Source organism: Ranitomeya variabilis, chromosome 1 (assembly GCF_051348905.1).
Source record: "Ranitomeya variabilis isolate aRanVar5 chromosome 1, aRanVar5.hap1, whole genome shotgun sequence".
Taxonomy (NCBI): Eukaryota; Metazoa; Chordata; class Amphibia; order Anura; family Dendrobatidae; genus Ranitomeya; species Ranitomeya variabilis.
In genome coordinates, this window is record NC_135232.1 from 773,102,336 (window position 1) to 773,129,829 (window position 27,494).

Below are 27,494 nucleotides of genomic sequence, written 5' to 3' on the forward strand. Positions count from 1 at the left end.
TTTTTAAAGGGAATTTATGTGCACCACATCTACTATATAACTGTCTAAGGGTCACTTCCGTCTGTCCTTCTGTCTGTCTGTTGCGGATATTCATTGGTTGCGGCCTCTGTCTGTCATGGAAACCAAGTCGCTGATTTGCCACGACCAAAAGCCCACGACCAATCAGCGACGGCCATAGTCTGGCAGCGAAATGGCCGCTGCTTTACTGCCCTGCAGTCAGCGCTGAGCGCTCACACAGGGTTAATGCCAGCGTTCACGGACCGCGGTGTAACGCACTCCGTTAACGCAGCTATTAACCCTGTGTGACCAACTTTTCACTATTGATGCTGCATACGTAACCCTGTGGACGCCGGGGGACGTGACAGACATCAGAATGTGAGTATGTAGTTTGTTTTTTTTTAACTTTTACAATGGTAACCAGGGTAAATATCGGGTTACTAAGCGCGGCCCTGCACTTAGTAACCCGATGTTTACCCTGATGCTTACCCTGGTTACCCGGGTGCTGCAGGGGGACTTCGGCATCGTTGAAGACAGTTTCAACGATGCCGAAGTCGTTCCCCTGATCGTTGGTCGCTGGAGAGAGCTGTCTGTGTGACAGCTGCCCAGTGACCACACAACGACTTACCAACGATCACGGCCAGGTCGTATCGCTGGTTGTGATCGTTGGTAAGTCGTTTAGTGTAACGGTACCTTTAGACCTGCATTTGTAGGCCGGGTGCACACGATCTGGAAGTGGCGGCACATGTTCGCTGTGTCCTAAGTGCCGCCGGCTATTGAAAGCAGGTGACTCCGCATGTGATCACTGAGCCGTGCGGAATCACTGCGTCCTATACACTGTATGGGTGAAATCTCTCTGGTGGAGACGCTAGAGAAATAGACAGGCTGCAGTCTGGAGAGATGTCACATGTCCGGCTCTGCAGGTGGGATCTCTAGAAACCCCATCCACTGTGCTGTAACATCAGTACACAGGGTCCAGCCCGCAGCGATTACTGACCGTGTGCACATAGCCTTAAAGCATTTCTACCTAATTCACTGAGGTCAATGGGGACAACACACTGACATGAAGCAGACATAAGCGACGTGTGCACTCAGCCTAATAATCTCCCCCTACCATGCGGCCACTAGCAACGCTCCGCATCTGCCTGACACCACGGGGCACGGGGTGCAGCCGCCTCCAGCCCAGCACCGGCCCCCACTAATGTCTCCTCCCGGCACTCACCGCTGCCTTTCTTGGGGCCCCTCATGTGCAGCTCCGCCGCCTGCTCCGCTCTCTGCCGGGAGAGGGACAGCAGCTCCTTCTCGTTGTAGCGCATCCTGAGCACATGGCCCGGAGCCCTCCCGACACCGAGCGCAGGACACCGAGCACTCACCGGCCGTTACCGCCCATATTCACACTGCACGCCGGGCACAGCCTGCAGCCGGAACTGTAAGTTATGTGAAGGTGACGTCATATCCGGGTAGTTCAGCCACACTTCCGGGGGAGAGCGAGGGAGCCACGAAAGTGGGGAGGTAAGAGAGTGATGGGGTGATACAGGCGGTATTGCACTCTGTGTGTGTAGTGCCCAGTCCTGTGTGTGCCCTGCAGTACAGATGTGCCAGCAAACATAGGGCGGCCATGGGGGGAGGCGCTCGTCCCTGAAGTGCCCAGTCGTGTGTGCCCTTCACTGCAGATGTGCCAGCATACATAGGAGCCGCCATGGAGGGAGGCGCTCGTCCCTGTAGTACCCAGTCCTGTGTGTGCCCTGCTGATGTGCCAGCATACATAGGAGCCGCCATGGAGGGAGGCGCTCGTCCCTGTAGTACCCAGTCCTGTGTGTGCCCTGCACTGCAGATGTGCCAGCATACATAGGGCAGCCATGGAGGGAGGCGCTCGTCCCTGTAGTACCCAGTCCTGTGTGTGCCCTGCTGATGTGCCAGCATACATAGGGGTGGCCATGGAGGGAGGCGCTCGTCCCTGTAGTACCCAGTCCTGTGTGTGCCCTGCTGATGTGCCAGCATACATAGGAGCCGCCATGGAGGGAGGCGCTCGTCCCTGTAGTACCCAGTCCTGTGTGTGCCCTGCTGATGTGCCAGCATACATAGGAGCCGCCATGGAGGGAGGCGCTCGTCCCTGTAGTACCCAGTCCTGTGTGTGCCCTGCTGATGTGCCAGCATACATAGGGCAGCCATGGAGGGAGGCGCTCGTCCCTGTAGTACCCAGTCCTGTGTGTGCCCTGCTGATGTGCCAGCAAACATAGGGCGGCCATGGGGTGAGGCGCTCGTCCCTGAAGTGCCCAGTCGTGTGTGCCCTTCACTGCAGATGTGCCAGCATACATAGGGCGGCCATGGGGGGAGGCGCTCGTCCCTGTAGTACCCAGTCCTGTGTGTGCCCTGCACTGCAGATGTGCCAGCATACATAGGAGCCGCCATGGGGTGAGGCTCTCGTCCCTGTAGTACCCAGTCCTGTGTGTGCCCTGCTGATGTGCCAGCATACATAGGAGCCGCCATGGAGGGAGGCGCTCGTCCCTGTAGTACCCAGTCCTGTGTGTGCCCTGCTGATGTGCCAGCATACATAGGAGCCGCCATGGAGGGAGGCGCTCGTCCCTGTAGTACCCAGTCCTGTGTGTGCCCTGCTGATGTGCCAGCATACATAGGAGCCGCCATGGAGGGAGGCGCTCGTCCCTGTAGTACCCAGTCCTGTGTGTGCCCTGCTGATGTGCCAGCATACATAGGGCAGCCATGGAGGGAGGCGCTCGTCCCTGTAGTACCCAGTCCTGTGTGTGCCCTGCAGTACAGATGTGCCAGCAAACATAGGGCGGCCATGGGGTGAGGCACTCGTCCCTGAAGTGCCCAGTCGTGTGTGCCCTTCACTGCAGATGTGCCAGCATACATAGGGCGGCCATGGGGGGAGGCGCTCGTCCCTGTAGTACCCAGTCCTGTGTGTGCCCTGCACTGCAGATGTGCCAGCATACATAGGAGCCGCCATGGGGTGAGGCTCTCGTCCCTGTAGTACCCAGTCCTGTGTGTGCCCTGCTGATGTGCCAGCATACATAGGGCGGCCATGGGGGGAGGCGCTCGTCCCTGTAGTACCCAGTCCTGTGTGTGCCCTGCACTGCAGATGTGCCAGCATACATAGGGCAGCCATGGAGGGAGGCGCTCGTCCCTGTAGTACCCAGTCCTGTGTGTGCCCTGCTGATGTGCCAGCATACATAGGGGCGGCCATGGGGGGAGGCGCTCGTCCCTGTAGTGCAGAGTCCTGTGTGTGCCCTGCACTGCAGATGTGCCAGCATACATAGGGCAGCCATGGAGGGAGGCGCTCGTCCCTGTAGTACCCAGTCCTGTGTGTGCCCTGCTGATGTGCCAGCATACATAGGGGCGGCCATGGGGGGAGGCGCTCGTCCCTGTAGTGCCCAGTCCTGGGTGTGCCCTGCACTGCAGATGTGCCAGCATACATAGGGGCCTCCATGGGGTCAGGCGCTCGTCCCTGTAGTGCCCAGTCCCGTTTGTGCCCTGCACTGCAGATGTGCCAGCATACATAGGGCAGCCATGGAGGGAGGCGCTCGTCCCTGTAGTACCCAGTCCTGTGTGTGCCCTGCTGATGTGCCAGCATACATAGGGGCAGCCATGGGGTCAGGCGCTCGTCCCTGTAGTGCCCAGTCCCGTGTGTGCCCTGCACTGCAGATGTGCCAGCATACATAGGGCAGCCATGGAGGGAGGCGCTCGTCCCTGTAGTACCCAGTCCTGTGTGTGCCCTGCTGATGTGCCAGCATACATAGGGCGGCCATGGGGGGAGGCGCTCGTCCCTGTAGTGCAGAGTCCTGTGTGTGCCCTGCACTGCAGATGTGCCAGCATACATAGGGCAGCCATGGAGGGAGGCGCTCGTCCCTGTAGTACCCAGTCCTGTGTGTGCCCTGCTGATGTGCCAGCATACATAGGGGCGGCCATGGGGGGAGGCGCTCGTCCCTGTAGTGCCCAGTCCTGGGTGTGCCCTGCACTGCAGATGTGCCAGCATACATAGGGGCCTCCATGGGGTCAGGCGCTCGTCCCTGTAGTGCCCAGTCCCGTGTGTGCCCTGCACTGCAGATGTGCCAGCATACATAGGGCAGCCATGGAGGGAGGCGCTCGTCCCTGTAGTACCCAGTCCTGTGTGTGCCCTGCTGATGTGCCAGCATACATAGGGGCAGCCATGGGGTCAGGCGCTCGTCCCTGTAGTGCCCAGTCCCGTGTGTGCCCTGCACTGCAGATGTGCCAGCATACATAGGGCAGCCATGGAGGGAGGCGCTCGTCCCTGTAGTACCCAGTCCTGTGTGTGCCCTGCTGATGTGCCAGCATACATAGGGGCGGCCATGGGGTGAGGCGCTCGTCCCTGTAGTGCCCAGTCCTGGGTGTGCCCTGCACTGCAGATGTGCCAGCATACATAGGGGCCTCCATGGGGTCAGGCGCTCGTCCCTGTAGTGCCCAGTCCTGTGTGTGCCCTGCACTGCAGATGTGCCAGCATACATAGGAGCCTCCATGGGGTCAGGCGCTCGTCCCTGTAGTGCCCAGTCCTGGGTGTGCCCTGCACTGCAGATGTGGCAGCATACATAGGGGTGGCCATGGGGTGAGGCGCTCGTCCCTGTAGTGCCCAGTCCTGTGTGTGCCCTGCCCTGCTGATGTGCCAGCATACATAGGGCGGCCATGGGGTGAGGCGCTCGTCCCTGTAGTGCAGAGTCCTGTGTGTGCCCTGCACTGCAGATGTGCCAGCATACATAGGGGAGCCCATGGGGTCAGGCGCTCGCCCCTGTAGTGCAGAGTCCTGTGTGTGCACTGCACTGCAGATGTGCCAGCATACATAGGAGCCGCCATGGGGTGAGGCTCTCGTCCCTGTAGTGCCCAGTCCTGTGTGTGCCCTGCACTGCAGATGTGCCAGCATACATAGGGGCGGCCATGGGGTGAGGCGCTCGTCCCTGTAGTGCCCAGTTGTGTGTGTGCCCTGCAGTACAGATGTGCCAGCATACATAGGGGCGGCCATGGGATGAGGCGCTCGTCCCTGTAGTGCCCAGTCCTATGTGTGCCCTGCAGTACAGATGTGCCAGCATACATAGGGCGGCCATGGGGTGAGGCGCTCGTCCCTGTAGTGCCCAGTCCTGTGTGTGCCCTGCAGTACAGATGTGCCAGCATACATAGGGGTGGCCATGGGGTCAGGCGCTCGCCCCTGTAGTGCCCAGTCCTGTGTGTGCCCTGCACTGCAGATGTGCCAGCATACATAGGGCAGCCATGGAGGGAGGCGCTCGTCCCTGTAGTACCCAGTCCTGTGTGTGCCCTGCACTGCAGATGTGCCAGCATACAACGGGGCGGCCATGGGGTCAGGCGCTCGCCCCTGTAGTGCCCTTTCCTGTGTGTGCCCTGCACTACAGATGTGCCAGCATACATAGGGGCAGCCATGGGGTCAGGCGCTCGCCCCTGTAGTGCCCTTTCCTGTGTGTGCCCTGCACTACAGATGTGCCAGCATACATAGGGCAGCCATGGAGGGAGGCGCTCGCCCCTGTAGTGCCCAGTCCTGTGTGTGCCCTGCCCTGCAGATGTGCTAGCATACATAGGAGCTGCCATGGGGTGAGGCGCTCTCCCCGGTATTGCCCCTAATCCTTATGCTGTGGTCACTTGCCTGCATAGTGGAGCTGGTGGAAAGGGATGGAGCAGCCGCCTGGTCCTGTTGGAAGTATCACCAGCTCTAATCATTGCCCTATTGTTTATTTAGGTGATTATGCCGATAACCTTCTATGGCATAGGCCTTGGTACCTGTTAGGTGTGAGCCATCAGAAGAAAGCACGCCATACACAATAGATGTCCACTGAACCATGATTTGGCCGGCATCTATTGTTCCCATGGTTTATCTTCAGAAAACAAAAAGATCCTTATTTTTCCTGACATCATCTGCCAGGAAAGAGTCTGGAGGATACACTTTAGACTGTTAGCCGATATTGGCAGGCTCAGACAATGCTAATCTAATATGGGTGGTGGCCATAAGGGCAGTCATGCACGTTAAGGTACCGTCACATTAAGCGACGCTGCAGCGATATAGACAACGATGCCGATCGCTGCAGCGTCGCTGTTTCGTCGTTGTGTGGTCGCTGGAGAGCTGTCACACAGACAGCTCTTCAGCGACCAACGATGCCGAAGTCCCCGGGTAACCAGGGTAAACATCGGGTTACTAAGCGCAGGGCCGCTCTTAGTAACCCGATGTTTACCCTGGTTACCAGTGTAAATGTAAAAAAAAAAAAACACTACATACTTACATTCCGGTGTCTGTCGCGTTCCCCGGCGTCCGCTTCCCTGCACTGTGTAAGCGCCGGCCCTAAAGCAGAGCGGTGACGTCACCACTGTGCTCTGCTTTACGGCCGGCCAGCGCTGACACAGTGCAGGGAAGCGGACGCCGGGGAACGCGACAGACACCGGAATGTAAGTATGCAGTGTTTGGTTTTTTTTACATTTACACTGGTAATCAGGGTAAACATCGGGTTACTAAGCGCGGCCCTGCGCTTAGTAACCCGATGTTTACCCTGGTTACCAGTGAAGACGTCGCTGAATCCGCGTCACACACACCGATTCAGCGATGTCAGCGGGTGATCCAGCGACGAAATAAGGTGCTGGCCTTCTAGCTCCGACCAACGATGTCACAGCAGGATCCTGATCGCTGCTGCGTGTCAAACACAACGATATCGCTATCCAGGACGCTGCAACGTCACGGATCGCTATCGTTATCGTTGTTAAGTTGTTCAGTGTGAAGGTACCTTTAGACTCTGTTGAAATCCATGGATGCACAGTGACTTGGCTCCCATGGTAAATGTATCTACTGTTGTGTTTACTGCTATGTCAAGATTGCCTCTGTAAAATTATTATTGTTTATTTATATAACACCATTAATTCCATGGTGCTGTACATGAGAAGGGGTTACATACAGGATACAGTTGTCACTTACAGCAAACTAACAATGACAGACTGGTACAGAGGGACGAGGACCCTGCCCTTGCGGGCTTACATTCTACAGGATGGTGGGGAAGCAGACAGTAGGTTGGGAGGTTACAGCATCTCTGTTGTTTGTGAGGCGGTAGCTCCGGTAGTGATGAGGAGGCAGTGGGGCTGTAAGCTTTCTTTAAAAGGTGGGTTTTCAATTTTCTTTTTAACCACCAAGCCTGATTTTTATTCCCACTCCCACCGAACTGATTTTTACCGTATGTCGGAGGAATAGTGCGGATACATGTGGGGGGGGGGAAGGGGGATGAGATGCATTTTTACTGCGTTGGGGTGGAGAGAGTGTTGATGCGATTTTTATCGTTTGTGGGAGGAGTTCGGATGCTTTTTTTTTTACTGTGTGTGTGTGTGTGATTTTTTTTTTTATCGCGTGTGGGGAAAAGTGTGGAGGTGACCTTTACCGTGTATGGAGAGGACAGTGTGGAAGTGATTTTTTTTTTTTTTTTTTTTTTTTTACCGTGTACACTTCCTGACAGCAGTTATGTCCCTTATCCATGTTATGTCAATAACAGCTTATAACCTGATGTTAAATTCATCCATTGGTTATATAAATTATTCTTTTGAAAGCTGAAACCCTCCGAAATGTGGTTTAAGTTAAGAAAATAAATTGGCATCAATGCAGAAATATTGATCAGTTAATGGACACAGAATGGTCAGATGTTGGCAAGACAAAAAGACAATTGCTTGGGGGCAGTTTTTACCGTTTGTGTGGGAGATTGGATGCGATTTTTACTGTGTGGGGGGAGAGGGAGAGTATGGATGCGATTTTTACTGTGTGGGAGGGATGGGAGAGTGTGGATGCAATTTTTAACGTGTGCTGGGGGAGCGAAAGTGTTGATGCGATTATTACCGTATTTTGTGTGTGTGTGTAATTTTTACCGTATTTGAAGGGGGGATGTGGATGCGATTTTTACCGTGTGGAGGTGCTTGGATGCAATTTATAAAGTGTTGAGGAGGGTGTGGATTGTGAATGCGACTATACTGCTTGGGGGGGGTGGAGTGTGGATGTGACTATACAGTGAGTGTGGATATGCTTATACTGTGTGGGTATGGTTTCGATTATTCTTTGTGTGTGTTGGGGGGATGGTTTTGATTATACTGTGTGTGTTGGGGGGGATGGTTTTGATTATGCTATGTAGGTGGAGTGTGTATGCGATGATACCGTGGGGGTGGTTGCAATTATACTGTGTGGCTGTAAGGGGATGGTGTGTGTATGCAATTGTATTGTGTGTCGGGTGGAGTGTGGATGCTATTATACTGTAGGGGGTAGTTTTGATTATACTGTGTGCTGGGGTGGTGTATGGATGTGAATATACTGTGGGGGGGGAGTATGGATGTTATTATACTGTAGGGGGTGGAGGGAGACTATAGGTGCGACTATACCTTTTGCGGGAGAGTATAATGTGATTATAATTGATTGTACTGCAGGGACGGAGAATATGAGTGTGACTATGCTGTGAGGGGGGGGGGGCTCTGGATATGATTGTACTGGGTGGAGAAGGGGTGCTGTGATGTGTTAACTAGGACTTTGCACTCTGTATATTACACTAGGGGCACAGTCCCCCTGGATGTGTGTATTGAACAGGGTGGAGAGCCGTGTAGATTTTACTAGGTGATAGGGAAGCACTCTGGACGTGTATTTTTAATTTATAATCAGCGATGATGACTGTAGTGGGCAGGATTAAAATAATTAAGAGGTCGGACACTTTCTATTGTTACTGCGGGTTTCCCCACAGATTGCACAGCTATCTTGTCCATACAGTGGCGGCTGGTGGAGGAGCATGTGACCAGACCTGTCCATCAGCCTCCAATAGAAAAGCAGCTTTCCGATGTGATCTGTATTCCAATTGGAGGAGGCTGATGGTCAGACGCGGCCCCTCTATCAGCAGCCATTGTATGGACAGAAGTCTTGATCAGTCAAAGATTTTTTTTTTTTTTAGTAAAGATGATCATTAAAATACTTTATGCTGACTTGATAAATCTACCATCACTGTAATTGTGATCCAGTTCCAACTAACCACTTGTAATCACTGCAAACACTCGCTGTCATTAACAGTTATGACAGCACATGATGCCCGAGGTCGGTAACTCGTGGATGTTCGGAATATCGTTACTACCAAAGACCACTAAGTGCATGTTTTCTTCTAGAACTGAACAGTTATATTTGTGTTAATATTAAGAGAAATTGACGCCTATTACGTAGAGCATCAATTTGCTATATGATGAATGAAAACATTTAAAATAATTTTTTTGTCGTTTTAGGTTTCTTTCTTAGTGTGTCCCCAAAGAACTCTTAACCATGGATTTCCAACACAGAGCCGGTGGGAAAACTGGGAGCGGAGGAGTCGCCTCGGCATCTGAGAGCAACAGGGATAGAAGGGAACGTCTCAGGCAGCTGGCATTGGAGACAATTGATATTAACAAGGTGCTGACATGATGTGCATAGTATGGGAGGCAGTCGTCCAGGTGTCCTACTATGTTGGCAAATGTTTCATCAGAGGCATACATTGTTTTATTAGATAGTAAGACCTCCGTGGCTGTCTGTGTAATCTTTCTGCTGTGATATTATTTCATAACATTATATTTGACACCCCTTGTGTACATTTTATAGTTTTGTTTGGAGTTATGAGAGCAGTAAATGTAGCTGTGAGGATAAAGGTCGTAAATTGCTGGATTCTTAATAATAATAATAATAATAATAATAATAATTTTTATTCATATAGCGCCAACATATTCCGCAGCGCTTTACAACTTATAGAGGGGACTTGTACAGACAATAGACATTACAGCATAACAGAAATCACAGTTCAAAATAGATACCAGGAGGAATGAGGGCCCTGCTCGCAAGCTTACAAACTATGAGGAAAAGGGGAGACACGAGAGGTGGATGGTAACTCTTAATTCTTAATGTTACAATTTAAAGGAGGTGTCAATTTAAAACAAGTGATCACCTTTCCACGGAATATGAAAATATGAATAAAAACTAAACATTGCTTTTTTATATATTTGTATAAAAAAAGCAATACATTGTGCAGTTATATGTATACTTCTATATGTATCCTAAAACAGCCCTAAAAATAATACTATTTGTCCCACATAAAACAGTATCATACAAGCTCCTTTAGTAAAAAAAAAAAAAAAAAAATGTATAGTTGCTGAAAGCGGAGAGACCAAAACTAATAAAATTGATTCGTCATTAAGGAGTTAACGAAGATGTTTTGTGGCATCCTACAAAAACAATGAGAACCGAAAAATAAAGAGACTGGACAGGTTTGTCATAAATACAGTGTGTCCGTAAAGTCATGGTGCACTTTTGACCAGTTACAGGATCTCTTTATAGTTTACATTTTGGCACCCTTTCTCCGGCCCAATCATATCAGACCTGTTGATGAGGAGAGATAACAAGAACCAATCAAACAACACAAACTCATTTAAGCTGTTGCTGAGCCCCCAGTCTGATTAACCCCTTATAAACTGAACTCTGATTAATACACTGCCAGGTCTGTGACCTCATGCAACCACAAGCTTATGCCAGCAGTGTGGTTTTCCATGCCAGATGTGAACAGTACAGAGGAAAGTTCAGTGTGTTCTGTGGCTCGCTAAATTCGAATCTGTGACCAAAGTGCTACGTGAATATCGGCGCGTTTATAACGAAGCGCCACCACATAGGAATAACATTACTCGGTGGGATAAGCAGTTGAAGGAAACCGGCAGTTTAGTGGAGAAACCCCGTTCTGGTAGGCCATCAGTCAATGATGAGTCTGTAGAGGCTATATGGGATAGCTACCTAAAGAGCCCTAAAAAATCTGTGCGTGCGTGTGCTCGACAATTACACCTCAGCAAGACTACAGTTCACAAGGTGTTAAAGAAACGTCTCTGGTTTACGGGGTACAAACTGCGGCTGTTGCACACTATGAAACCAGCGGATAGACCCAAACGATGCCACAGATATGCTTCATGAGATCAACAATGATGCAAGATTTTTCCAGAAGATTGTGTTTAGTGATGAGGCGACCTCCCATATCTGTGTACATTGAACGTATCAACGACATTAATCACTTAAAACAGAGAATCACAGACGTTATTCACTCTGTTATACCAGACGTCCTTACCCGTGTGTGGCAAGAACTTCACTATCGTTTGGATGTGTATAGGGCATCAAATGGAGCCCACATCGAACTGCACTGAATAGGTATGAAGCTGGGAGAGTTTTTCTTTTATTTGGGGCAGATTTCACATTTCTATCGTATTTTGTTGCTTTCCAGTGACTGGTCAAAAGTGCACCATGACTTTACAGACACACTGTATTTAAACTACAGATGTGCACTAATCAATGCGAGTCGGTACATCGTCCTTAGACATGTTACACTATATTCTGTCCTTACACCTCCTTATTGGCATATTTTATATTAACTTTTTTTAGTACTAAATTTAAAGCCACACTCTTTTCTAGGCATAGTTTACACTGTCTAGTTTTTTCACAAAGTGTCTAAAAAAACAGACAAAAACTGGCACAAAACATAGGTTTTTTGGTAACAAATTAAGGGCAAACTTCCTAATTTTATTTTTTGTCTTAGACCAAGATAAAATAGGTGGAATTTCTATAAGAATTTGCACTGTGTCTATTTTCTTGAGCTGTTCAATATCTGTGGTGGTGTCTTATTGTACTCCTCTCATGTCCCATAGGACCCCTATTTTATGAAGAATCACCTTGGATCATATGAGTGCAAGCTGTGTCTTACCCTGCACAATAATGAGGTAAGGTAAACCATACGTAACCCTCTGATAACATCCCACAGAGCTTCTGTACTGCTAGCTGATCTCGTTGCAGAGTCATTACATGTCATCTCCTTCTGTATGACAACCACAGATTGTAAATGTCTCAAGCAGTATTTTAACCTGAAGAGCGGCACTTCTCAATATAAATTGGAGAATGAAAGGTCATTTTAGCAATTGTGTAAAACCCCCAAATATTGTATTTTCCATGCTTCTCGTCAATCCATTTGGCTACTTGGATTATGTGTGGGAAACATGCTCAAGTGCCAAAGTACAATTTAGAAACTATTGATGCCAACTCCTCTTCTTAGGGTTTCCATTCATCCCAATGAGTCACATCTAAACTTTTGGCATCTTATTTGGAACTGCACGGTGCTAAGGAGATACTGGAGTGAAGTGGTCTCCACATTGTCACGGATAACTGTAAGAATTTTGTGCACTGGAGCTGTGTGTATGGGGAATTGTGGATGAGGAAACTTGGCCACACTATGGTAGAATAATTCTCTGTGAGACTTTATATCCTTCCAGGGAGGCAATAGCTCCGAGATGGATGGGGGGGGGGGGTGAATGATACAATACAGTATGAGAATATAATATACTAGTTGGTGGCCCGATTCTAGAGCATCGGGTATTCTAGAATATGTATGTATGTATGTATGTCGCACTGTGAGTGGGGGTTAAATTCCACACCAATATCGCTGATTGGTCGCGCCCGGCTGGCCGATCAGTGAATAGTGGTTCAAATCTGGCGCCAATTCGCGGCCGGACTGCGCCTGTCGCTGATTGGTCGCTGCCAGCCGGGCACGACCAATGACCGAAGCGGTGTTTAAATGCCGCGCCAATATCGGTGATTGGTTGCGGCCGGCCGTGAGCTACCAGTCACTGAAGCGGTGTTTAAATCCCGTGCCAATATCGCTGATTGGTCGCGGCCAGCCGGGTACGACCAATGACCGAAGCGGTGATAAATACCGCGCCAATATCAGCAAAGCGTGGTTTAAATCCCGCGTCAATTCACAGCTGGACTGCGTCTGTCGCTGATTGGTCGCAGGATGTCGGGGGTTCGGGGTGCAGGATACGCCACGTAGTATATAACACAGCCACGTAGTATATAGCACAGCCACGTAGTAAATAGCACAGCCACGTAGTAAATAGCACAGCCACGTAGTAAATAGCACAGCCACGTAGTATATAGCACAGCCACGTAGTATATAGCACAGCCACGTAGTATATAGCACAGCCACGTAGTATATAGCACAGCCACGTAGTATATAGCACAGCCACGTAGTATATAGCACAGCCACGTAGTTTGTAGCACAGCCACGTAGTATTTAGTATATAGCACAGCCACGTAGTATGTAGTATATAGCACAGCCACGTAGTATGTAGTATATAGCACAGCCATGTAGTATGTAGTATATAGCACAGCCACGTAGTATGTAGTATATAGCACAGCCACGTAGTATATAGCACAGCCACGTAGTATGTAGTATATAGCACAGCCACGTAGTATATAGCACAGCCACGTAGTATATAGTATATAGCACAGCCACGTAGTATATAGCACAGCCACGTAGTATATAGCACAGCCATGTAGTATATAGCAGCCACGCGGTAAATAACACTGCCCATGTAGTATATATCAGTCACGCAGTATATAACACAGCCCAAGTAGTATACAGCAGTGTGGGCACCATACCTCTGTTAAAAAAAAAGAATTAAAATAAAAAATAGTTATATACTCACCCTCCGGCGTCCACCGATGCGCGCGAGCGGCGAGGCTGCCGCCAGCTTCCGTTCTTAGTGATGCATTGCGAAATTACCCAGATGACTTAGCGGTCTTGCATAGGCAGCATCAGTAGTAAAACGTTTGTCGCACAGTGTTAATAGCAGCGTTAACAGACTGCGTTACACCGCGTTATGCCGTGGTGTAACGCAGTCGGCTTAACAAACTACTAAAATGCTATGTGGGCGGCAGGCGCTGACTGGGGGGGGGGGGGGGGAGTATGGAGGGGCCACTGACTGCACTGGCTGCAGTGGAGTAGGGAGCGGCCATTTTGTGGCCGGACTGTGCCCTTGGGATTTCCGTGACAAACAGACGGAAGTGCCCCTTAGATGATTATATATAGATATATATATATATATATATATATATATATATATATATATATATATAGATATAGATAGATAGATAGGTACAGAGGATGTTCCCAAAAGTCTCATAGAATTTGGGAGAAGTGGTTGGAATCAGCCCTGACACTCTTGTTCCGCAGTCCTTTAACTGCCTCAGTTTCATGTTCTGTACCCTGTGTTCCAGGTTTTCAGATAGATGAGATAAGATTCCTGATATAAATGGACCAAAGAGTGTATTCTTGTTTATATTTTAAAATTATATAGATAATAATAATAATAATTTTTATTTATATAGCGCCAACATATTCCGCAGCGCTTTACAACTTATAGAGGGGACTTGTACAGACAATAGACATTACAGCATAACAGAAATCACAGTTCAAGACAGATACCAGGAGGAATGAGGGCCCTGCTCGCAAGCTTACAAACTATGAGGAAAAGGGGAGACACGAGAGGTGGATGGTAACAATTGCTTTAGTTATTTAGACCAGCCATAGTGTAAGGCTCGGATGTTCATGTAAAGCTGCATGAACCAGTTAACAGCCTAAGTATGTAGCAGTACAGACACAGAGGGCTATTAACTGTATAAAGTGTATGAGAACATGATGCGAGGAACCTGATTATGTTTTTGTTTTTTTTTAATAGGCCACACAGGGATAGTTAGGTTAATGCGTTGAGGCGGTAGGCCAGTCTGAACAAATGCGTTTATAGGGCACGCTTAAAACTGTGGGGATTGGGGACTAATCGTATTTACCTAGGTAGTGCATTCCAAAGAATCGGCGCAGCACGTGTAAAGTCTTGGAGACGGGAATGGGAGGTTCTGATTATTGAGGATGCTAACCTGAGGTCATTAGCGGAGCGGAGGGCACGGGTAGGGTGGTAGACTGAGACCAGAGAGGAGATGTAGGGTGGTGCTGAGCCATGGAGTGCTTTGTGGATGAGGGTAGTAGTTTTGTACTGGATTCTGGAGTGGATGGGTAGCCAGTGTAATGACTGGCACAAGGTAGAGGCATCGGTGTAACGATTGGTGAGGAATATGATCCTGGCAGCAGCATTCAGGACAGATTGGAGCGGGGAGAGTTTGGTAAGAGGGAGGCCGATTAGTAGAGAGTTACAATAGTCCAGACGAGAATGAATAAGTGAGACAGTAAGAGTTTTTGCAGAGTTGAAAGTAAGAAAAGGGCGAATTCTGGAAATGTTTTTGAGATGCAGATAAGAAGAGCGAGCCAATGATCGGATGTGGGGGGTGAATGAAAGCTCGGAATCAAGGATGACCCCCAAGGCAGCGGGCATGTTGCTTTGGAGTAATGATGGAACTGCACACGGAGATGGCAATGTCAGGCAAAGGTAGGTTAGTAGAGGGAGAGAACACGAGGAGTTCAGTTTTTGACAGGTTCAGTTTCAGATAGAGGGAGGACATGATGTTAGAGACAGCGGTAAGACAATCACTGGTGTTTTCTAAGAAGGTCGGCGTGAAAACAGGAGAAGAGGTGTATAATTGGGTGTCGTCAGCACAGAGATGGTTCTGGAACCCAAATCTACTGATTGTTTGTCCAATAGGGGCAGTATACAAAGAGAAGAGGAGGGGGCCTAGGACTGATCCTTGAGGAACCCCAACAGTAAGGGGAAGGTGAGAGGAGGAGGAACCAGCAAAACATACAGTGAAGGATCGGTCAGAGAGATAGGAGGAGAACCAAGAGAGAACGGTGTCCTTGATGCCGATGGAGCGGAGCATAGTGAGGAGGAGCTGATGATCCACAGTGTCGAATGCTGCGGAGAGATCAAAGAGAATTAGCATGGAGTAGTGACCATTAGATTTAGCTGTTAGTAGGTCATTAGAGACTTTAGTGAGGGCAGTTTCAGTAGAGTGTAAAGAGCGGAAGCCAGATTGAAGAGGGTCGAGAAGAGTTATCTGAGAGATAGCGGGTAAGACGGGAGTGGACCAGGCGTTCGAGGAGTTTAGAGATGAAGGGAAGATTAGAGACAGGTCTATAATTAGCGGCACAATTTTGGTCGAGGGAGGGTTTTTTAAGTAATGGATGTATGATGGCATGCTTAAATGAGGAGGGAAAAATACCGGAAGTGAGGGAAAGGTTGAATATTTTTGTTAGGTGAGAGGTGACAGCCGGGGAAAGGGACTGGAGGAGATGTGACGGAATGGGGTCACTGGTGCAAGTGGTCGGGCGAGAAGATGCAAGGAGCCTGCTTACTTCTTCTTCTGTAACTGGTTCAAAGTCAGAGAGTGAACTAGATGCAGTGGGGGAGGGAGGACAGTGCATGGTATGAAGAGATTGGGAGATGATTTCCTGTCGAATGTGGTCAATTTTTTCTTTGAAGTAATTGGCCAGATCGTCAGCGCGGAGATCTGTGGTTGGGGCCTGCTCTCTTGGGTTGAGTAGGGACTGGAAAGTATCGAAGAGACGTTTAGGGTTATTGGACAGCGAGGTGATGAGGGTGTTGAAATAGGTTTGTTTGGAGAGGTGAAGGGCAGAGTTGTATGTTTTTAGCATGAACTTATAATGGATGAAATCTTCGGGTAGCTTAGATTTTCTCCACAGACGTTCGGCGAACCTGGAGCACCGCTGCAGGAAACGTGTTTGCAGCGTGTGCCACGGTTGTCGCCGTCTGTGTCGAGTTGTTCTATGTATAGGAGGTGCAGCTTCATCCAGGGCAGTTTGCAGGGTTTCATTGTAATGGTTCAGAGCAGCATCAGGACATGAGATGGAGGAGATTGGGGCCAATGAGGACTGCAAGTTCTTCATAAGTTTCTGGGTGTTAATGGCCTGTATGTTTCTATAAGTGTGGAGAGTGGGGGTGACCTGAGCGGGATGGCAGTTCTTGATAGAGAATGAAAGAAGGTTGTGGTCAGACCTCAATCTTTGATATGTTTCTACATAGTCCTGGTGTCAGACGAGTGCGGTGTTTTCAACATACAGCTATATGTCAATAAATCCTACTGTATTACAGATATAGGCCTGGATCACACATGTGAGAAATACGGGCAAGTCTCGCATGTTATTACCTGGCACAGCACCTGGCACTCAGGAGCGGAGCGTGTGGCTCCATGTATTGCTATGCGGCCGCACGCTCCGCTCCTGAGTGACGGCGGCAATGCCGGGTATTAACATTCGAGACTCGGCCATATTTCTCGCATTTGTGATCCAGGCCTTATAGTAAGGGTGTGATGTAATTTTCAACGTTAGTTTGAATGGACATCTGTCAATGTTGGTAACCAATCCGGATACATAACCTGTTACTGTATTTAGTGTTTATCCTGAAGTATTTTTCAATAAAAAAAAGAGTTTAATATTTTTTCATTTAGTGATAGTTTTCCTTTTTCCTTAGGGCAGTTATCTGGCACATACACAAGGAAAAAAGCATCAGACCAATTTGTAAGTTGCTCTTGTTTTCTGACAGGTGTAATTTGGTGACCTCTGGATGTTATGAGTCTAATTATGGGAGATTTGGCTCACTTTCTTGTTATATTTAGGGCTCGGCGTGCGGCAAAAGAAGCTAAAGAGGCCCCTGCACAGCCAGCCCCTGAAAAAGTTAAGGTTGAAGTAAAAAAGTTTGTGAAGATTGGTCGCCCTGGTTATAAAGGTAGATGAAGGCTTTGAGGTTGTGATACGGTTTGACCATCTGCATTCATTATATGTTTATATATTGTGCATTTTCACCTACAGTAACAAAGCAAAGGGACTCTGAAAGTGGCCAGCAGTCTCTGCTATTCCAGGTAACAGTCCTTACATTTTGTTTTTCTTCTCTGCATCCTTAGAACAGTTTATTTTTTGCTGGCCTGGTATCGAATAATGTACTTCAGTTTTTTGGGCCATTTTATCTAGTTATCTGTATATAGAGGTGTTTGGACACCAATCCTTAAATGTTTATATAATTTATTGGGTGTTGTAGTACTAGTTGACCCTAAATAATGCAATAATGCATGTTATCAATACAAAAACATAATTGCTAAAGTGGATTCCCCCCCTTTTATGAAGTGTATTTGTGATGTATAGCAGATGATTGTTTATACCATTGAAAGAGGACTTTGTTAAAAAAAATGTAGTTAAAATACCTGGTAAAAGTCGCTGAACTCACCTAACTATGCCGCTCTTTTCTGTTGTGTGCTGTGTCACTCCATTTCAGTGAGATTCATATTTGTTGCTTTTGCACCTCAGTATGTGAAATCTCTGCTTGCCGACCACCTGATAGTTTCTTCACAATCTATTCTGGGGGCGTGCACTTTCAGTCCTCCCTCCCAGATGCTGCCAAACATCGCTCGGCAGATGATCAAGCAGTCAATAAAGCAGTCCTTGATAAGCTGTGATTGGCAGCATCTGGGAGGGAGGGGTGAAACTGTACTCCCGCAAAGGGAAAATTCTAAGGAAACTCCCAACTGCACTGTAAGCAGAAATTTCACATAGTGCGCTTCAAGACAAATGAATGTGAATATCTCGGAAATGGAATGGAAAAATGGAAATGAATAATGGAAACTTGGGGCTTTTACAAGGTATGTACCATATTTGTTTTGGTTTTTTTTAGAGCAAGTGACAAGTCATCTTTCAGGTTTATATAATTATGCTCAGATATATAGACTAAACTTGAATTTCTCCCTCCTTTCCTTTATCAAATTGCAATGTTTCTAAAGATTCGGTTGCATTGTGTGTAAGAGATAACATGGGCATAACATACTCTGGTTAGTCTGTAGTTTCTTTTTTGTTTCTGCACAAGTGTTTCTTGTATCACCATCATCACAATGTAAGCATATCATAATGTTTTCCATCTTATTTTTTTCTTTTGTCTGTTTTAGATACTTTATTCTGCTGTCTGCTTTAACACATTTGGATTATGGGAATGTTTATTTCTTTTTGTAGTAGATATGTACAAACCTTAATATCTACAGGATACTGCAATGATACTCTGCATGTGAGTAGTAATGACTACTTTTTTTTTTTTTGCAGATTGACTATCCAGAGATATCAGAGACCATCATGCCTAGACACCGATTTATGTCAGCTTATGAGCAGAGAATTGAACCCCCAGACAGACGTTGGCAATACCTTTTAATGGCAGCAGAGCCCTATGAAACTATTGCTTTTAAGGTTTGTAGTGTCCCGCACTGAACCAGATGTACATAAATATTATACATAAGGTATGCTGTTATACATTGAATGGAACAAAATAATATAAAAATAATCCTTACAACTAAAGGCAGGGGTCTCCAACCTGTGGCTCAAGGACCTGTCTGCCAGCTTTGTGTATTAGCACCAAGTCTATCAAATACTAGGTAGCATTAATGTAGAGGAAAAAATGCTGCATTCACCTAAAGCTTTACTGTCTTCACATGACCGGATCCAATTTCATTTGTTACTGTAATATGGCTGTATAATTGCTGCCACATAAATATGATGATCCTTGCATCTTGTACAATTTAACATGTAGTGTATTGTAGAAAATAAAAAAATATTATTTATTTTTACGAGTACTATAAAACATTAAAAATAAAAACCCCTACACGAGGGAGAGAGGAAAAAAATAAATAAGAAAGGAAAAAAAATAAATAAATGAACTTCATCAGCCCTTTCTTTGGGCTCCAGAAGATTTGGGATTGGTTTTGGCCAATTTTAAATATGCTGGCCCGTTTTATGCATATTAATAAATAGCTTGTGTGTCTGTCTTTTCCAATGAGAAATTGTACAAAGTTGATTTGAGAGACACTTAGTTGATTGATTCGACTAAGATTTCCTTAAATCTTCCACCCATTTTTCTTGACTACTGTATTCATACTACTTGGTACATAATGTTAATAGAACTGTATATGTCAGCAATAAGGCATTTTTCTTGATTAAAAAGTATAATTTCAGCACGATTTTAATTATGTGATTTTGGTCTTTTGTTTAGGTTCCGAGCCGGGAGATTGACAAAGTGGAAGGAAAATTCTGGACGCATTGGAATAGAGAAACTAAACAGGTAGCAATATTTATTTAGTCTCTGTAGCTAACCTTACCATGTAGCATAGTTGTGTTCATTGTCAAAATGTAGGTACTTTGTTCTAGAGACTATTCACCTAAAAAGAATTTGTAGAAAAATGTAAGCATGCAACATGAGAAAAAGAATGGCATGGCTGGACTTCCCACATATAAGGAGTAATAAATGTTCTGCTCATCTCCTATGGCATCTCAAGCTCCTAGTCTCATCTGGTTGATGGGGCAGGAACAAACCTCGGGCCGGTATTGGGTTGTAGAGATGCAGTTTTACTCAGACACATGGTTCAGCACTCCTGTTCAAAACATTCTATTAAGCAGTAATTCTTAAATTATTCCATATTAAAGAGTTATTCCATCCAATTAAAAAAGGTCATCATGTAGAAAAATATATTAATGGCCGCAACCAAAAGTATATAGCATATCAAGTACCGTTAGCTGGTTTCCTGCATTTCTGCACTTGCTTACTCAGCTGAAGAATATCTAGTTAGCAAGGAAGGTGTAATTAACACGCCATAGTACTACCTGGATTCACATCAAAAGGAAATATGAGTTATCTTATATGGGAGAGCAGGAGGTAAAATGCATCTAAAGTCCCAGTAATCCATTTCTGCCTGACAACCACTACATTAAAGGGGTTGTCAGGTATAGTGTCAGCAGCCGGATGTAATCAGTTGCGAAACAGCACAGCTCTGCCAACTGTCACAGTGGCCGCAGCGGAGTACTGCCTTCACAGTAAAAACAGATACATAATGAGAATCGTGGAATTTAAAAAAAAAAAAAAAAGCCCTATTTAATATCCACAAAGAATTGGCTATGATTTTGAGATGGGGGTGTAAATTTGTAAAGATGGCATAAACCATATGCAATAAGATATCGACAGGAGGCAGAACCACACATACATGGTTGGAGGACTAATGCATTTTTTTTAGGCATGGGACAATAAAATGTGGCCTAAGGCAAAGATGTGAAAAAAACACTATTCATATCTACACCCAAAAATCTCTTAATTGTAGTACTTGATATGTAAGATATACAGGAAAAATATGTATCTTTGTACAGTGTCAGCCAGTAGATAGAAAAATCTTAGTTTTAGAGTCCTCAGTGGTTGATACCTTTTTAATGGCTAACTGACAAGATGGTGTCATAGCCGCTTTCTAGACTACTCGGGTCTCTTCATCAGGCTCAGTGTAACATCTGAGAGGGTCACATATTTATACACAGCAGGACACAGGAATAATGCAGAAATAAGATGGGAAGCAGAACCATCAATGTGGGACAGGGAGTGTTGCTGGAAGTCCCAGCCATGACCCATCTTCAATGCTCTTACTGAGGGAAGAAGGTTGTTGGCCAAAATCTTGCGATTCATGACCCAATCCATCCTTCCTCTAATATGGTGCATTTGTGCGTCCTGTCCTCTTTGCAGAAAAGCACACCCAAACTATTATGTTTCCCCCACCATGCTTCATGGTTGGGACAGTGTTCTTGGGGTTGTACTCATCCTTCTTCTTCCTCCAAAAACGGCGAGAGAAGTTGATACCAAAAAGTTCTATTTTGGTCTCGTCTGACCACATGACAGATTTTGCACATGCGCATTGCAGTGTGACCTCGCGCGTGCGCATTGCAGTGTGACCTTGCGCGTGCGCATTGCAGTGTGACCTTGCGCGTGCGCATTGCAGTGTGACCTTGCGCGTGCGCATTGCAGTGTGACCTTGCGCGTGCGCATTGCAGTGTGACCTCGCGCATGCGCAGTATTCTTGCCCATCTGCGGGCAAAGCTGAAAAGCATCTGCCGGCGCCTGTGCTCACAGTTAGCATATATACTCGTGTATAAGCTGAGTTTTTCAGCACTTTTTTTGTGCTGAAAATGCCCCCCTTGGCTTCTACATGAGTCAAAGTACAAAAAGCTGGTGGGGGAGGGAGGGCGGCGGAGCAACGGGTGCCAGGTGCCAGTGCACACACCATACCTACCTGCGCGCCCTCGGTGCTGGCACTGCATCTCGTTCCGGCCGCCGGTACCAGTCTGCTGCTCTTCCTGTGCTCAGCGGTCACGTGGTACCGCTTATTAAGGTGATGAATATGGACACGTCTCCACTCCCATAGGGGTGGAGCGCATATTCAAACTTTTTTTTAAAATATATTTATTTAGCTCAAAAAAGCATTTATTGCTGTACAAAAAAAGCGGCAAAAACGCACTTTTTTTTCTGCAGTGTTTTTCCTGCCAAGAGAGCAGAAACCTTGCAGCAATTTCTGCAAGCAGATACTCAACGTGCACACATAACCTAAGTATGGCTGGTTAAGATTTGCATGTAAACTCCAGTTGTTGCAATATATTTGCGCAACTCCAGAATTGTGATTTATCAAGCTGTTTTATGCCATAATTTTATGCCAGTGGTCTCAGTGTGCGCTCTCCATTGCTGTTATACGAGGTTTTATCTCTCTAGCATAGGGGTAATGTACTGGTGCTAGCCAGATCCAGCAATATAGGAGCTGTGTGTAAATATAGGCAATGAGCAGTAAACAATGAAAAATCCCCATGTTCTTGTGAACGGAAAGGATTTTTATTAAGTAACTAGCTGAAGAGCCCGGCGTTGCCTGGGCATAGTAAATATCTGTGGTTAGTTATAGCACCTCACTTCTCTTATTTTCCCATCACGCCTCTCATTTTCCCCCTCACATCTCTCATTTTCTCCCTCACATCTCTCATTTTCCCCCTCACTCCTCTTATTTTCCCCCTCACTCCTCTCATTCCCCCCTAACACTTGTCGTTTCGACCTCACATCTGTCATTTTCCGATCACTCCACTATTTTCGCTCACTCCTCTCATTTTGCACTCACACCTTTTCATTTTCACCTCACACCCCTCATTTTCACCTCACAGCTCTCATTTTCCCCTCAGTATATACATGTTTGTCATCTCCCTTATATATAGTATACACCTGTATGTCATCTCCTGTATATAGGATATACCTTTATGTCATCTCCCCTGTAAATAGTATATACCTGCTGTATGTCATCTCCTTCTGTATATACCTGTGTCATCTCCTCCTGTACATAGTATATACCTGTATGTCATCTCTTCTGTATATACTATATACCTGTATGTCATCTCCTATATATAGTATATACCTGTATGTCATCTCCTGTATATAGTATATACCTGTATGTCATCTCCCCTGTATATAGTATATACCTGCTGTATGTCATTTTCTCCTCTATATACCTGTATGTCATCTCCTCCTGTATATAGTATATACGTGTGTCATCTGCTCTTGTATATAGTATGTACCTGTATGTCATCTCCTCCTGTATATACCTGTGTCATCTCCTCCTATATATAGTATATACCTGTGTCATCTGCTCCTGTATATAGTATATATCTGTGTCATCTCTTGTAATAGTATATACGTGTCATCTCCCCTGTATATAGTATATACCTGTGTCATCTCCTCCTGTATATAGTATATATCTGTGTCATCTCCCCTGTATATAGTATGTACCTGTATGTCATCTCCTCCTGTATATAGTATGTACCTGTATGTCATCTCCTCCTGTATATAGTATGTACCTGTATGTCATCTCCTCCTGTATATAGTATATACCTGTGTCATCTCCTGTATATAGTATATACCTGTGTCATCTCCCCTGTATATAGTATATACCTGTGTCATCTCCCCTGTATATAGTATGTACCTGTATGTCATCTCCCCTGTATATAGTATATACCAGTGTGTCATCTCCCCTGTATATAGTATATACCTGTGTGTCATCTCCCCTGTATATAGTATATATCTGTATGTCATCTCCTCCTGTATTAGACCTCGTTCACACATTATTTGCTCAGTATTTTTACCTCAGTATTTGTAAGCTAAATTGGCAGCCTGATAAATCCCCAGCCAACAGGAAGCCCTCCCCTCTGGCAGTATATATTAGCTCACACATACACATGTGACTGACAGCTGCCGCATTTCCTATATGGTACATTTGTTGCTCTTCTAGTTTATCTGCTTATTAATCAGATTTTTATTTTTGAAGGATAATACCACTTTTGTGTGTGTTTTAGGGCGAGTTTCATGTGTGAAGTTGTGTGTTGAGTTGCATGTGGCTACATGCATGTAGCGACTTTTGTGAGATGAGTTTTGTGTGGCGACATGCGTGTAGCAACTTTTTGTGTGTCGAGTTGCATGTGACAGGTTAGTGTAGCAAGTTGTGTGCAGCAAGTTTTGCGCATGGCGAGTTTTATGTGTGGTGCGTTTTGAGTATGTGCAAGTTTTGTGTGAGGCAACTTTTGCATGTGTTGCAACTTTTGTGCATGTGGCGAGTTTTGCGTGAGCCTAGTTTTGCGCGTGGCGAGTTTTGAGCGGCGACTTTTGTGTTTCGACTTTTATGTGGCGAGGTTGGCGTACAGTCATAGTCAAAAGTATTGACACCCCTGCAATTCTGTCAGATAATACTCAGTTTCTTCCTGAAAATGATTGCAAACACAAATTCTTTGGTATTATTATCTTCATTTAATTTGTCTTAAATGAAAAAAACACAAAAAGAATTGTCCTAAAGCCAAATTGGATATAATTCCACACCAAACATAAAAAAGGGAGTGGACAAAAGTATTGGCACTGTTTGAAAAATTATATGATGCTTCTCTAATTTGTGTAATGAACAGCACCTGTAACTTACCTGTGGCACCTAACAGGTGTAACTAAATCACACTTGCAGCCAGTTGACATGGATTAAAGTTGACTCAACCTCTGTCCTGTGTCCTTGTGTGTACCACATTGAGCATGGAGAAAAGAAAGAAGACCAAAGAACTGTCTGAGGACTTAAGAAACCAAATTGTGAGGAAGCATGAGCAATCTCAAGGCTACAAGTCCATCTCCAAAGACCTGAATGTTCCTGTGTCTACCGTGCGCAGTGTCATCAAGAAGTTTAAAGCCCATGGCACTGTGGCTAACCTCCCTAGATGTGGACGGAAAAGAAAAATTGACAAGAGATTTCATTGCAAGATTGTGCGGATGTTGGATAAAGAACCTCAACTAACATCCAAACAAGTTCAAGCTGCCCTGCAGTCCGAGGGTACAACAGTGTCAACCTGTACTATCCATTGGCGTCTGAATGAAAAGGGACTGTATGGTAGGAGACCCAGGAAGACCCCACTTCTTACCCCGAGACATAAAAAAGCCAGGCTGGAGTTTGCCAAAACTTACCTGAAAAAGCCTAAAACATTTTGGAAGAATGTTCTCTGGTCAGATGAGACAAAAGTAGAGCTTTTTGGGCAAAGGCATCAACATAGAGTTTACAGGAGAAAAAAAGAGGCATTCAAAGAAAAGAACACGGTCCCTACAGTCAAACATGGCAGAGGGTCCCTACAGTCAAACATGGCGGAGGTTCCCTGATGTTTTGGGGTTGCTTTGCTGCCTCTGGCACTGGACTGCTTGACCGTGTGCATGGCATTATGAAGTCTGAAGACTACCAACAAATTTTGCAGCATAATGTAGGGCCCAGTGTGAGAAAGCTGGGTCTCTGTCAGAGGTCATGGGTCTTCCAGCAGGACAATGACCCAAAACACACTTCAAAAAGCACTAGAAAATGGTTTGAGAGAAAGCACTGGAGACTTCTAAGGTGGCCAGCAATGAGTCCAGACCTGAATCCCATAGAACACCAGTGGGGAGGTCTAAAAATGGCAGTTTAGAGAAGGCACCCTTCAAAAATCATGGACCTGGAGCAGTTTGCCAAAGAAGAATGGTCTCAAATTCCAGCAGAGCATTGTAAGAAACTCATTGATGGTTACCGGAAGCAGTTGGTCGCAGTTATTTTGGCTAAAGGTTGTGCAACCACGTATTAGGCTGAGGGTGCCAATACTATTGTCTAGCCCATTTTTGGAGTTTTGTGTGAAATGATCAATGTTTTGCTTTTTGCTTCATTCTGTTTTGTATTTTTTCATTTAAGACAAGTTAAATAAAGATAATAATACCAAAGAATTTGTTTGCGCAATCATTTTCAGGAAGAAACTGAGCATTATCTGACAGAATTGCAGGGGTGTCAATACTTTTGACCATGACTGTATGTGTGGTGAAATGTGTGCTGAGGGTGATATGTGTTCAAGCACGTGGTAGTGTGTGGCGCATTTTGTGTGTGTGTTCATATCCGCGTGTGTGGTGAGTATCCCATGTTGGGGCCCCACCTTAGCAACTGTACGGTATATACTCTTTGGCGCCATCGCTCTCACTCTTTACGTCCCCCTTGTTCACATCTGGCGGCTGTCAATTTGCCTCCAACACTTTTCCTTTCACTTTTTCCCCGTTATGTAGATGGGGCAAAATTGTTTGGTGAATTGGAACGCACGGGGTTAAAATTTCGCCTCACAACATAGCCTATGACGCTCTCAGGGTCCAGACGTGTGACTGTGCAGAATTTTGTGGCTGTACCTGCGACGGTGCAGATGTCAATCCCTGACACACACACACACACACACACACACACACACACAGAAACTCACACACACACACACTCAGCTTTATATATTAGATTTGCAAAATTACTTGTTTTAAAAAGCAATTTCACTATTTATGATAGAGAATAACCGTTTCAAGTATGTCTGCTGTTTGCATTTCTTCTTACAATATTATAGTCATTGCTTTAATACTTGTTTTCCTACCACTTAATTACCTTATTTTGTATTTTTAGTTCTTCTTACAATTTCACTTCAAGATGGAGAAACCACCAACTATACCCAGCATAGCCCCTGCACCTCCTGGTGTTAAACGGCCTCCACCACCTCTGCTGAATGGAATGCCACCTCGACCACCCCTTCCAGAAAACATGCCTCCTCCACCTCCAGGTGGAATGTCATTACCTCCCATACCTCCTGGAGCACCAGCTCCTCCAGTGCCCCCTCCTCAACTTCCTCCTGCTCCTGGAGTGCCACCTCCTGGTGTACCACCTCCTGTACCTCCTCCAGCTTTGCCACCTCCGGGTGTTCCACCTCCTGGTGTACCACCTCCACCACCTAATCCTGCTGTGCCGCCTCCTGGGGTTCCACCACCTGGAATTCCTCCTCCTGGAATTCCTCCACCAGGGGTACCTCCACCACCAGGCCCTGGAGTTCCTCCACCTCCTGCTCCAGGCGTCCCTCCTCCAGCTCCAGGGGTTCTTCCACCTGGACCCATGCCGCCAATGATGAGGCCTCCCTTACCAAGTGAAGGACCAACAAATATCCCCCCACCACCACCCACAAATTGAGTCCATGTATGCTCTTTGCTATGGGCATATTTTCACCATGCGTTTTTTTTTCTTTTGTAGGATTTTTCTGATTTGTTGATCATTTAATAAATTGACGATTTTAAGAACACGGACTCCTTTTTTTTTCTAACATTTCTTTTGAGAAACATTAATCTATGGTGTATTTCTTTACAGTGTAATTGGACCTTATCAAGCTTTGTGACATAGCTAGGCATGACTACAGTTAGTTTTTAATTGTGAAACACCATATCATTTTAATAGGAGTGTACACTATAAATGACCACAACTTTACAGTGTTTACATTTTTGGAGAACTGGTATTAACATTTTTTGCTTTTAATACAAACTAGGATGTTTCATATAATATCTCTTGATAGTAA

General features: G+C 46.2%; 2 protein-coding genes across 3 annotated transcripts in view; one reads left to right on the forward strand and one right to left on the reverse strand.

Annotated features, from left to right (window-relative positions):
* The window catches only part of PLEKHJ1 (pleckstrin homology domain containing J1), a 35,209-nt gene extending 33,773 nt beyond the window's left edge, over positions 1–1,436 (reverse strand). Inside the window, exon 1 of one of the 2 annotated variants that reach the window (XM_077271946.1) lies at positions 1,220–1,435. In XM_077271946.1, coding sequence (XP_077128061.1) covers positions 1,220–1,313 — 94 coding nt within the window. In that variant the 5' untranslated portion in view covers positions 1,314–1,435. Of the gene's footprint in view, positions 1–1,219 lie in introns of both variants that reach the window. The other variant, XM_077271945.1, reaches the window with a different exon arrangement.
* Positions 1,378–27,222, forward strand: SF3A2 (splicing factor 3a subunit 2). The gene is made up of 9 exons (XM_077271944.1): positions 1,378–1,509; positions 9,253–9,415; positions 11,677–11,748; positions 17,242–17,288; positions 17,387–17,496; positions 17,580–17,629; positions 18,855–18,995; positions 19,795–19,863; positions 26,561–27,222. Exons 2-9 carry the CDS (start codon positions 9,290–9,292, stop codon positions 27,113–27,115), a joined length of 1,170 nt encoding a protein of 389 aa, XP_077128059.1. The 5' UTR covers positions 1,378–1,509; positions 9,253–9,289; the 3' UTR covers positions 27,116–27,222.
* Positions 27,223–27,494: the final 272 nt, after the last annotated feature.